The sequence below is a fragment of the Ischnura elegans genome, chromosome 1 (assembly GCF_921293095.1).
Source record: "Ischnura elegans chromosome 1, ioIscEleg1.1, whole genome shotgun sequence".
NCBI lineage: Eukaryota > Metazoa > Arthropoda > Insecta > Odonata > Coenagrionidae > Ischnura > Ischnura elegans.
In genome coordinates, this window is record NC_060246.1 from 101,499,236 (window position 1) to 101,512,453 (window position 13,218).

General features: G+C 37.8%; 1 protein-coding gene across 1 annotated transcript in view; it reads left to right on the forward strand.

The window, feature by feature from the left end:
* The window catches only part of LOC124167315 (triple functional domain protein), a 352,896-nt gene that overhangs the window by 105,575 nt on the left and 234,103 nt on the right, over positions 1-13,218 (forward strand). Inside the window, exons 25-29 of the mRNA XM_046545291.1 lie at positions 1,020-1,266; positions 1,727-1,951; positions 3,396-3,659; positions 3,776-3,877; positions 4,930-5,069. Of these exons, the coding sequence (XP_046401247.1) occupies positions 1,020-1,266; positions 1,727-1,951; positions 3,396-3,659; positions 3,776-3,877; positions 4,930-5,069 (978 nt within the window). The remainder of the gene's footprint in view (positions 1-1,019; positions 1,267-1,726; positions 1,952-3,395; positions 3,660-3,775; positions 3,878-4,929; positions 5,070-13,218) is intronic.

Genomic DNA, 13,218 nt, shown 5'->3' on the forward strand with positions numbered 1-13,218 from the left:
CAGTGAAGAAATTTTTTTGCCTTATGACACTGTTATGCAATGGAATAAGGGGCTGCCCACCAAAGGTTTGCACAAAAATACCGGAAAGAACACTTTTGGAATATTTTCGAGGGGGATGAGTGGGAATATTGGAGTGCATATATGATATTTTCTCAGATATTTCTGAATGCATCCGGTTTCATTCCCGGCAACAAAATTTCTGATCTAGAGTGGTAGAGTAGAAGTCATCGGAAAACATTCCAATATTTGACTACCTGGGTTACATACACCCATAGGATAAGGGGGTGGTCTGTCTAACCTCTGGTTCAAAAACTATTTTCTCCGGATTCAATGGGTTACTGGAAATTAAAAGCACACCAATCCTCTCACTGTTGCAATAATTAGCAAAGGTCTCTTGAGTATTTTGGGGTTCAGAGGTGTGCATGTGAAAACCGGACTTAGTGCCTTTTTGAATTTTTTTTTGGGGGGGAAGGGTGAGGAAAGTCAGGGTTTTCTGAATTTCATCCCAATACATTTGAATCTCCCACCCCAGTGCAAAATTTTAACTCTCCGACTCGTCTAGAAGTGGTCAGGAAGCCAAATCAATCAGTGAGTTATTGAGTCAGTCATAAGAGTTGGTTTATATGTGATGGACATGCTTTAATTGTTCATGCTCTCGTGACTTTCTTGACAATTTAATTAATGGTCTAATAGGGTTGATTGTAGCTGCCATATTTTTGACTCTCGTATTCAATCTAGCCAACTGTTAGTGAAGGCTTTTATTCTTATCCTGCTACAACGCCACCCGCAAAACATCTCCGTACTCCAAGCCCCCTTACAACATAGTTGCTGTTTTCCCGGTCCTGTCGAATGGGTTTTATGGTTTTATTTTGTGTAAATATACATATTTGCTAGTATTTTGCAAAATTTTACTTAGAAATACTTTCAAATTTCTTACTTATGCCATATTTTAAAAGTATTCAATTCTTATATTTTTTTGTCTGGGTAATCTGTCATTTTGCATACTGTTTATTCTACAGGTTCATCATGGCAGAGCTTTTGCAGACAGAACGCACTTATGTGAAGGATCTTGAAGCATGTACTCGCTACTTCCTGGAAGAAATGAGGAATGGCGGTTCAACAGTCCCTGCTCCAATACAAGGGAAGGACAATATTATCTTTGGAAATATGGAAGAAATTCTTGAGTTTCATCGTAGTATTTTCTTGAAGGAATTAGAAAAGTATGAAACCATGCCAGAAGATGTGGGCCATTGCTTTGTCACCTGGGTAAGTGCTTTCTTGACTTGAATCCTTAACCAATGACCTTTAATAAATATTATGGAATAGAATTCACAGGTGCATAACAGTTAGTTTACAAGCCTTGCTCCAGTTAATATATATAATAAATTAAATGTGAGGAGAGTAATTTTTGCACTCAATGCTTCAGATTGTTGTTCGAATTAATTTCAGCCAAAAATATGCAAGTGATCTTAGCTGTGTGCCTAGTTCAGGTTATCTTTCAAGTTTTTCAACAGGATATTTTGATGCTATTCAGATAATTACCTTACTATGGATTTTAATACTCTGTTTCACTTGATTTTGATTTTCCAATGAGATGGAAAAATTTATTTGCTGTTTCATTGCTAAATAGCTAAATGCTTTTAATTTTGCTTGTTTCCATTTACCCTACAAAGTTTTTCTTTATTTTTTCCTTTGAAATTATTTGACTCTCATTTTTTATACCTAGGCTCAGCAGTTTGACATGTATGTAAAGTATTGTAAGAACAAACCAGAGTCAAACTCCCTTCTCGTCCAGCATGGAGGTACCTTTTTTGAAGAGCTCCAGAAAAAGCACAAAGTGGAGCATCCAATTGCTGCCTACCTTATCAAACCAGTACAAAGAATAACCAAGTATCAGCTCCTACTTAAGGATCTTCAATCATGTTGTGAAGAAGGTCAGGGAGAAATCAAGGTAATTGCTTATGAACATTTTAACTCACTAACAAATAATGATGAGTGCACTTTAAGATAAGTTATGAGTGCTTCTTTGGCATTAATCAGAGAGACCATCAATAGAGCTCAAATGCTTCAAGTGACTTAGATCCACTCCACATCAAGCCAGCAGGTGGCCTTTCTGAGTTGTGTCATAGATGGTGAAACACTGTTTCAAATGTAGTAGCTCGCATTAGTGGTTGCCTAAAAATTAGACATGCTGCGGAACTATTTTTGCCTAACGCTCAAGTCAATCACACAGAATTGCCTCGGAGGAGCTGTATGTGAAGGGGCTCTTTATATTCCATGGGCCTTATGATTAAAAATCAAAACTAAGGTTTTTAACCATTCTTATTTCATTGAATTTAATGCTTCTGATGTCTTCACCTTCATTTCCTTGTTTTGCTCTAGCACAATTAGAAATTGATGGTTTATGTAAAATTTCTTGCATTATAGAGCCACCAGAAAGGAAGTAGAGTTAGGAATATTTGCGTTGTTGTTATCTAAATAACTAACTCTGTATTTTCTTTTGTGTACATTCCTATTTTCATTCGTTTTTATAATTCATGCTGTAAATTTGATATTTTCATTCATGCAGAGTTTAATTATTTTTTAATCGTATAATGGGCCTTCATATAGTCTCAGATAATTACAGTGCAACCTCGATATAACGACACCCCACGGTGCACTAATAAACACTCGCTATAGCGAATTGTCGCTTTACCGGAGGTGGAGCAAATAATAGCCAATATACCTGTTGCGAACAGATATACAGGAACTACAGGAACAGGAGTGGTGCGGCGACAGATAAACATCTATCCGATAAACGTAAGCATAAATCCAGACGAAAGGCGATGTTTTTTTGCATCACTAAATTTCCTTACTCAAATAACGACTAACTATTCAAACAATTTATAAGCGCCGCACTGAATAAAAATCATGCAAAGCATTGTTTCGTCAATCATTTTATTTATCGAACGACAGTTTACCACATAAATTTGAGACTGAGCACTCCATTAACTTCATTTCTAACAGATCGCTAGCAATTACAGAGGTTAAAGAGTCTTGATGAAAGTCTTCCGGCGGTGAAACCCTCGCTATGGCGAGAGCCAACACCGAAAGGGTCTCGTAAAAACGAATTTTTTAACACTCTTATTATAGGGTCAATTGACGGTGCATCGGCTATCTCTCGTAATAGCGGGGGTGTCGCTGTAGCCCGTACTCGCTTTAACGAGGTTCCACTGTAAATAAGAGAGAATCAGTATGCTAAAATTTAGCGAACCTTTGAACTATTTGAAGACCTTCTTATGATACTAGTAACCCATTACTGAATTAGGTTTTATCAGTGTGATTCTATTCAATTTGAAGTTGGAAGAGAAGATTTAAATAAATTTTAGTGATGAATTTCAATTTTCTTTCCTCAGGATGGCTTGGAAGTAATGCTGAATGTACCGAAGAAGGCCAATGATGCCATGCACTTATCATTACTAGAAGGCTGTGATGTATCCTTGGATAAATTAGGCGATGAGGTAGTTCTTCAAGATACTTTCCAAGTTTGGGACCCTAAACAGATAATAAGAAAAGGAAGAGAGCGACACATATTTCTGTTTGAATTGTATTTATTGTTCAGCAAGGAGGTAAAAGATTCCAGTGGGAAGGCGAAGTACATCTACAAAAATAAGCTCATGGTATGAAGTGATTGATTTCTTCAATCAATTATTCGATTTTTTATTTAGTCTTTTGTGTGGGGTTTGAAATTAGTTCAGTCAAATTAATATTCATTTATGTTATGAATTTTTTTCAGACATCAGAACTTGGTGTAACAGAGCATATTGAAGGGGATGAATGCAAATTTGCTGTTTGGACTGGGAGAGCACCAATATCAGATTACCGAATTGTACTTAAGGTATTCACTGTTTCTACTATTGTATTCATTGTTTGTACAATTATTGTGCAATTGTATTGATTTTTATGGCATCTATGACGTTATGAAGAGAGACCTTATTTCTTGATATGTTAGAGTTGTTCAGGGTTTAATAATGTTAAAAATACATATATCTACTTTCTATGTGGAACAAACACTTATAAGTGCTACTTATATCATTTTACTTATGTATTTTTAGCAATTTTTCCTTCGCTCACTTGCTTTTCCTAATTTTGGCATGTTTGATTGCTTCTCCTGATGAGCAGCGTGAAAAAAATACTTGAAACTAGTTCATTTTTAAGTTACAAATCTCTTTCTTATTCATTTGTGGTTACTTTTATTGCATTTTATGTGGGAAATTCCCAGCCAGCACTGAGGATACAGGATTAGTATCATGGTGATCCATCTGGGATGGCAAAAGATTTGAGTTACCGACCTATATGGCGTCCTCAAAATCTCACATAATAGCCAAAGTAATTTTGAATCTTTCAATCATGATATGGTTTAAATGCATATTTAATAATTTTACTCTGGGAAAAATGATTTATTATATAGGATAATTCTCTGCATAAGGCAAAGGATTTAAATAGTGCTCTCATTTTCAATCATGGTCGATATTTGTTTTAACTCTTTTTGGGTGTCACATGAAAGCATGATCATTATAAATTCTAGCATTCTAAACTATTGCAATTGTTAGCATAAATCTGTTGATTAAATAGTACTAAAGGAGTCTCAGACTGATTAAGAAGTTAGGTTGTACCTATTTTTAGATATATATTCTGATGTGAAGAAACTGAAATTGGTGTGCAAATTTTGTTCTTGTATTATAATATTAGTAGTAGTAGATTATATTTTATTTAGCATTGCATCAAAAGTAGGTGAATCAATGGCTATTTACAGGTCCTCATTTACTGTAGCATCACCGGGTACATTTTTTCATTTATGCTCTTTATTTTGGTGGTACATAGTCGTTGGTCATGAGACTAGAGATAAAAAATAACAACTCACTATTGCCAATCTGTTATTCATTTCAGGCTTCATCTCTGGAAGGAAAACAAACGTGGGTGAAGAAGCTTAGGGAAGTGATTCAAGAAACGTACTTCAGCGGTGCCTTGCCTCTCAGCATGCCCAAGAGCCCAGCAAAGCTGAAGCCTGGCAGCCAGAGGTCTAGCAGGTACTGTGCTTAACCCTTTATCCTTATTACCTTAAATTTAAAAAATAAGTGTCTTCTTTTTAAAGTATCAATTCTCTCGTGCTTCTCAAGAAATAATATTTTATTTTTAAATTACCGGGGAGTTTTATTGGAGTTTAATAATTTTGTTTCTCAGTCAAGAAGTTAGAGGATAATATTTATTTGCATTTTGGTTACCTCCCTTTTATTTTCATTATTTGTTTGGAAAGGGATCCTGCTTGAAATTTATGTCACCGAAAGGTGAATAAGTTTTCATATTTATAAATTTAATGAATTAGAGTTAGCAAGAGCGTTTTTCTAAAAAATAATGACTGAGTACTCCATTCCATTTTATTAGTGGAGTATACTTGGAGTAGGGTTCATCTCCGGAGGCTGTATGTTCAGCTGTTACCAATGCTCACTACAGATAATGTAATTTTTTTTATCATGCATAGCCACTTTTGACTAAGTCCTGTTCCTGACCGTGCATCGTTGTTGAATTGTAAACGGAGTTTTCTAATTATATCTGTGAGGTATCCAATTCATTACCCCTTTGTGCTACCTATTTTTGTGTACTTCCAATTGACATTGTTGGCGAATTTAATGCTCGATTTTTGTTGCTTTTCTTTTTTTTATCTCTTTCTATGTTATTTTTATTACGTCTTGCATTCCATCGTAATTCTTGCTTTTTGGTCACTCACCGATGATATTCATTCAGCGATGAAAAACTCGTTCACTTCATATTTAACGCTTCCCTTGGTTTGCCCTCGGGATCGCTGAGCCAGTATTTATTTTCGGACGATGAAGCATCCGCTGTGGTCTCCAGCGGCGACCGTCATTTGTTTCCTGTTCTTGCCCCGGGCACTTAGTTCCCCGCGCCCAACATTCCCACGGCGGCGGCTTCCTCCCGCGCGGGAAGCGGGAAAAATTGGTTTGGCTCCCCGTCTTCCCCTCCCGCTCTCGAATTTATAGGCCGAAACCGCATCCTCTGAACTCCCCGTCGGTGGGCTCCATCTCTGAGCTTCTTTGCGGCCATTCTCTGAGCGGCTTTCGTTTCGCTTTTGTTTCAAACCTTCCTCACGGAAGTCGTGGCCAGCTCTGCGAGTTGGACGAGGAAAATGTCTGGTCGGTCACTTCCCGAGTGACGTCTTCGAAGCCGTCATAATTCGTAAATAGAGGGAGTCGTAGGAAAGGTGATTCTTCTTTTTAGCTTCTATTTCTGGTTCTCGCCGTTAAAAATACTGTCCTCGCGGTGGGTGCCGGGAGAAGAGCTGTCAGGGGATGTGCGTACAGTAATGTTCCTTGGTTGCCAGGCGTGGTGTTTTATTCCCCCACTTTCGGTTATTCCTTAATATGCTGGACTGGAACGTTCCCCCTATTAATATCACCAATAAATATTTAGAATTCATTCTTTTTCGAATTGCTAAAGTTATTATTGAAGTACTATCTCAAAAATTAAAATAAAAATGAATCATAGGGTAAGGGATGCAGGTGTCCTCGTACAGGTAGCAGATTTTTTACTTGAAAAATTGAGAGATTTTTCCGGATTGCAATGTCTGTGAGCCCCCTTGGCGCTTAGATTTTACATCCGTGTTTGTTAGTAAATTAAAATTGTTTTGCATTATTTAATATCCAATGCTATATAATTGGAGTTTAATCCCACCGTTTAATATTTTAGTCAATCGCATTCGTCTCCCATCAGTCGCGGATGAAGGGGACGAGGGAGGGACGGCCTCTCACAATTCCAGGAAAATATAAAAAGTGTCATTATTAAGCGGCTCTCCCAGGCTTATTTTCATCCCAATAGCCAAAAAATGTTTGAAGATTTCAGATAAAACAATTTAAAAACCACTTGTGGAAGCAGTTGCATTATCGCTAAGAAGTATTGCATGCCACCAAAGCGTCGCGGAAAATAAGCTACCGCCCCCCAAAAAAACAAGGATTTAAATCCCCCCTGTCTCCCATGCTTGTTTTCTCAGTGAATTTAGGGTTTCCCCTCTGCCGTAATAAGCGTCGACCGCAGCAGATAAAATCTTCAATTTTTAGGGTCATCTTTAGCATCCCATCGTTTTCGATAAATGAGTGCCACGTGTCTTTTTCCCTTCATGCTTTCATAGAAACGAATTATTGGGGCGGTTTCCCCTATTTTGTTAACGACGCCGCCGTATGCTGTGGTGGTGTCAACGATGATGGACAGCACGCCGTTCCTCTGTGATTGCAACACGTGGAAAGGGGGAAATCGTCTTTGCTTCCCTCACTGAGAGGATGGGCCTACGCAATATTTCATACGTTTCCTATCCTTATACTTTTCTGGAATGGGTTGGTTTACCTGCAGCAATTGTAGTTGCTCTCTCCAGCTTAGTTCAAGTTTTCATTGTAACGTCCAAGCCCCTCAATGCTGTGTTCGTTTTACCCCTTGCATAGAAATGAATCCGAAACCAAGCAAATCGTTAGAGAAATTACTTTTTAATCCAAAATGGCTGCAATTTTTTGTCCCGCACATGCCCACAGCGAGAAGTTGCTCTGTTGCAAAGGTTGGCAACTTCTTCATATCTGCTTATGATAGTAGTTCTTGTATGGCTGCGTGAAAGGCAAATAGTTTTGCTTACATGAGGTTGTAAACGAGTTAATTATGCTCGAAACTCACAAAAGAGAGTTATTGGACTTTTTAAGTATCTAAAGTTATAAATAAATGGTTTGCATTTATTCTGGTGGCTGGAATAGATGGAAAAATTGAACTGTTTGGGGAACACTTGGAAAAAAAGATCACAGCATTAAGGATATCCGGAAGAGAAAAGCTGTAGCGAAGGACACGTTTAAGAATAGGCATGTGCTGATGAGATGATCGTTGTGTTGAAAGAAAGGACAGGTGAAGTCCAAACTGGAGTGTAGCGCTCTATGCATCTCACCATGCGTCTACTATTCTGCATGAGAAAGGAACAATGGAAAAAAAACTGGTGAAATGTGAGTGTTAGTTTGGAGGAGAATGAAAGAGATGGTGGGTGTGGAAACTGGAAGAGGAAATACGGAGAAGGCTTGGATGGACCGAGTTAAGTAGGGTCTTGAGGCCAAAAACTGTTTTAGAGGGAAAAGGAAGGGAATGGGGGAAGATGAAAACATTTTTTTTGAGTGAAAATGGAAGGGAATAAGCTATATTGAAAATTAAAGAGAGAAGTTCAATGTGGGAATGGAGACATCCCAGACTAATTTGAGAAAGTCTTCGTGAAAATATACCGTAACCAGTGGAATACCTACTAGCATTTATGTGGAATAGCTAGTAGGTATAAGTTTTGTGCTGGCGTTGGTTCTCCGAATAGTCTTGCGGTTTGATTTTTATTTTTGTTATTTGACGAGATTTGGAATCGCGCGATCAATTTTCGAATATCGAAAATGTTATCATGAAAAGTCAATTGTGATCATTAAAACGGCGAAGAAAGATCGCTCCCCCTCAGGGACCAGGACAACGAGGCTTTTCTGCTCCGATTTAGGAGGAAACGGATGCATTCCAAGAACATCGTGACTATCGCGTCACGTTGGCAGCATTTATTGAAATTGACTCTCGCTGTCCACGTAGCATGTTAATCATGAGATTAGTATGCATTAATCATTTGCAAATGGAGTATGCAATTGCGCTTCATAATTATCGGAATTTTGAATTCCCTCTTGGGAAGTATTTGTTGAAGAAGTAGGGTACTTCATGCATTTATGAAATAAGAGAATTATGATCCTGAAATTGATTATTGATCGAATCTGTAGTTTTTTGCGACTTCACTTTTTTTATTCTATTCTCTCTGTTAGGAATCGGCACGAGCAAAGATATTCCTTAATACTAGGTTATTTTTGTAATTTTTAGTTAGCGTTTAATGCGGAATAGATTTGGCTCGAAATAAAAGCGACTTCAAATCAAAATCTTTATTCAGGCTAAAAAATCAAGGATTGACTATGGTTTTTCCATAAAATGAAATACCTTTCGCTTCTCATAGTAAGTGTAGAATTCCCCTCTTCCTCCCTCGCCATTGCAGGTGTATCTTTCCTGATATGGTGGGCGGGAACGCTAACGCTTGCTTTGATGTGGAAGGTTTTTTTTTCGGATGTCCCCGAACATCCTAAGTTGAGGAGTGTATAATTTCATCCACCCTTCTTATCTGTCTCGCATTTCATGCAGATAGAGATTTTATCTTCTGCTCGCTCTAGTTCGAAAAAAATACCAATCTTCTCACTCCAAGGTCATCGATTCTCATCATTCCTTTTGCCCCACTGGCCTACAAATAAATATGTTTCACTCAACTATTTACGTTTCCCAATGCGATCAGTTTCGTTCGCTCGCCCAGCTCCCATCTCCTTAACATCATTGGGAAAGGCACTTCAGACGGTAGGCAGAGGCCCGTGCGCGACTTGACAGTCTCCTTCCTTGATTAAATTTCCTTGTAGATCTTGTTGCTCGAATCAATGTCCGCTTTCCTATGCGTGTGTGGCGGTTGATGGGCAGTTGCTATCTTCTGCATTAATTGAATGTTTTTAGTGAAATTAAAATAGGGTTTGGCGATTACGTGGAAAACGGCCATAATTATTGATTGTCAGTGCCAACTGTTTTTTGGCGTTTCTTTAAATATCTCATAGGAACGATGGAAATATTTTGAAACCGGACGAAAATATTAGCAGTTAATACATGGGAATGCTAAGTAGTTACTTGTACATTGGTTTTTGGCCATCGCTCCTCGAAATATGTAACCGTTTTGTTCTTCGGCTTGTGTGCGTTTTTCTCCATTTGTTTGTCTTCTATATTTAAAATATTGGCTTTCAAAATCAGTTGTTAGTAAAATATCTTATCATACGACTTAGCTTAGGTCTGAACGCGATGAGACTGTCCTGTCCACCATGTAAAAATTTTTTATCGTGGTATGGAAAAATAACCGTAACGACTCCGAATAAATAGTGCAATGGCTTCATTTATTTTTTTGCGCCATTAAACATTAGTGTGATCGTCAGGAAATTTTAAAATTGATTAATTCATCTTCTTGGGTGTTCCTTAGCCAAGGATAAGTTGTAGCTAAATGTACTGAATGTTCCGTTAGATTCCAATGCCTTTTCCTAGAACTGGGGACGGTTTTCCTGGAGTATCCATGTTGTCCCCCTGTTATCCGCCGGTCACTCCAGTTCCCGAGATCATATTGCTCCAAGCTACGAGAGTTAGCGAACAAGCAAAGCATTGAAGTGGTTGGGAGGAAGACAGCCTCAAGATATTGTTTTGGTATATAATCCCTGGCCCCTGAATTAGGCATTGATTTGTTAACATATACTGACTAGGACTTGTCAAGCGTCCTGTTGAACAATATCAAGGATTTTTTTTACGGACAGGCTTCTCGTTTGAGGTAGTGAATAAGGATATCTCGAATTATATTCGCTTCATAAAAAGGCGCGTGAAGCATGTTTTACGTTTCAATTCTGATGCCTGATGTCAGTGCTAAATGGTGTGATTTCCTTTTCCATTATTATGACCTCTTTTTTGCTAGTACCTTATGTAAGTCATGAATTTTTTCCCTTTGGGGCGCGGATGTACAATTAGAAAATGGTTGACGAAAAGAAAATACTCCAATAACCATAGCCACCCCTGAGAATGATTCGGAAATGAAATCAGTAGGCAAAGGAATATAGTCTTACGAAAGTATTCCTATTTTTGGGATTGGAGGCACGTTAGAAAGAAACCTTAAACGCCGGATTTTACGGTCCTGGAAAGAAATGCATCGCGCAGACCCAGTTTTTCCGTACAGCTGCCTAACGTGAATAACTCTTTTGGGTCCACTAGTTGGAATCGGAATTCCGCTAAGTATGTCCGCCTTTGTTGCGATTTTAACTTGGGAACCGAGAGAAAGCTATCCTCTCTCTTTCCCCCGCTCACCGTCACTGACCCGGAGAATCAAATGACGACGACGTCGTCCCGTGGACCGCATAGCGTCGTACCGTCGTCGCACCGCCTGGATGTATTTACCCCCGTGCGCCCGCATTCGTTTGCCAGGTCTCATTGTAAATATTTTCCCTCTCCCTCCAGCAGAGCAGTTTCTTGGAGCCAACCGTGGCGACGTGGAGGTGTGCATAAATGAGCGAGAAAATGGGCGAGTCAGTTTCTGGTAAAAATAAAAGATAAAGGGCAAATTTTCGTTACCCGAGGGGTAGTCGTCCCCGGGTGACATAAAGAAGTCAACTGTGGAAGATGTGAAGCGTTTAGAGACCAATGAGGAGATTCTTATATCCTTATGGGACTCTGTTTGGAGGAAGCGCGGGAGGTATGAGATATTCAGCCGGCCGCACTGCTCCTACAATAACCCAACGGTGAATCGCAATCTCTTCAAATTCGCATTGACATTATTAAATCATTTTAAATAGGCTTATTAAGAATTGTTTTGACTCGGAATATAGCGTGGTCATTAAATGCCTTGAGAGTCAGTGAATTTTATCGTGTTTATGAGGCCATGGAGAGAGTAATTTTTTCCGTGAAAGGCGAATGGTGATTTTTTTCTCATAATTTTCCTCGAATATTCAATATTTGGGACCTAACATCCACAACGCATCGCTAAAATAATGCTCTTATTTTGAATATTTTAAGTTTGGATTACTCGTATTGACGATATTGATAAATTATGGTACAAATCATAGTTTTCTTATTTTAAGGTGGAAATAATGTGAAATAAATATTAGGATGCAGTGTGAAAAAAATCTGAAGTCAGAAAATTTCAGCTTAATTTATAAAATACATTAGTGGCTTCCTTGTGCAGAAGGATCTATTTAGGAATAAAATTTAAATTACCTAGGCGGATGAGTCTGTGCCTTAATTTTTCATGGAAATGATTAATATTGCTTTATTCATAGTGGGCGGTATCCCTTTTTTGTCTCGCGACACGACAATATCGCGGCATCCCTTAATTGTTTTCGCGATATTGTACGATTTGTATAACACGATTTGTGTTATTTGTGTAAACCTACTTAAATATCTAAAAATATTTTTTTAGCGTTCAACATTTGAACGGTACATTTCTATTTATATTTACATTTTCATTTTATTTAATGCCTTGTCATCCCTACTAGTACCTGGGGGCTCTGTTTCATATCGGCATTGACTTTTATGAATTGCATTGCCGATGCTGTCCGCTTACTTTCGTTGATTACCATACTTAACGAAAGAAATTCTTCATTATCAGTAATCATTCCGATTATTGGTTTTCCATCAGTTCTCCTCTCGACTCAGCCCATATTTATCTGAATTAGTTTTCCTTTTCCATTAGTCTCCACAGACGTGTCGTAATTTCTTGGTATTCTTTCGTGTCGCGATCCACTCAGTTAAAACGTATCCAATTTCGTGTTATAAAACATAAGCTTCTTAGATGTTTTGAAGAATAGATTTATCTCCTCGCTTTTGGCGTACTGTCTCTTTATTTTTTTTCTCTCCAAGTGAGGATTTCTTCATTGAAATTTATTGAAATTTTTACGACCTCTCCTTGCATTCGTCTTATTCCTTCGAGGGTTATTTTTCATCATTCAATCGTCTTTATTTGAATAATGATAATAATTCTTCCAAGCTTGCATGCTGGCTAGGTGGATTATTTTTTTGCCGCTGTAGTTTTATGTTTGCAAGTTGCTTGCCACAATTTATTTGTTTTCTTTATTTTTAATGAATCTGCGTCATTGCTACGAACATTTCACTTCCTACTCGATTGCGTTCACGTCATTTTAACTTTGCGTCTTGATTCTCATAACTAGCTAACGCTGTAGGTATCTTCGCTGTTTTATTTTGAATATACTATTAATTGGTAAATTCATGGAATTGGACTTTATCTTCATTTCCTCAGTTACAAAGAGCCTTCAAGACATAAATAAACTCACCATTTTATTAATTTCATGATATTATCATTCCCTGATACATTTACATATAAAAATAATGTATTTTACACTTGAATAGGTTAGTTAATTCCTGTAGTTCATAAAGGAAATGCATAGTTATTGTTTGGTCATAGCAATTATTTTTAAAAGAGTAATATAAATATTTGGTTGAGGACTTTTGAGTGACTTGTCTATGAATAAAAAGATTGTTGATTTATGCTAGTTGATATTTGTCGTTTTGACAAAATAATTGTCACAAGGTTCATCTCAACATAGC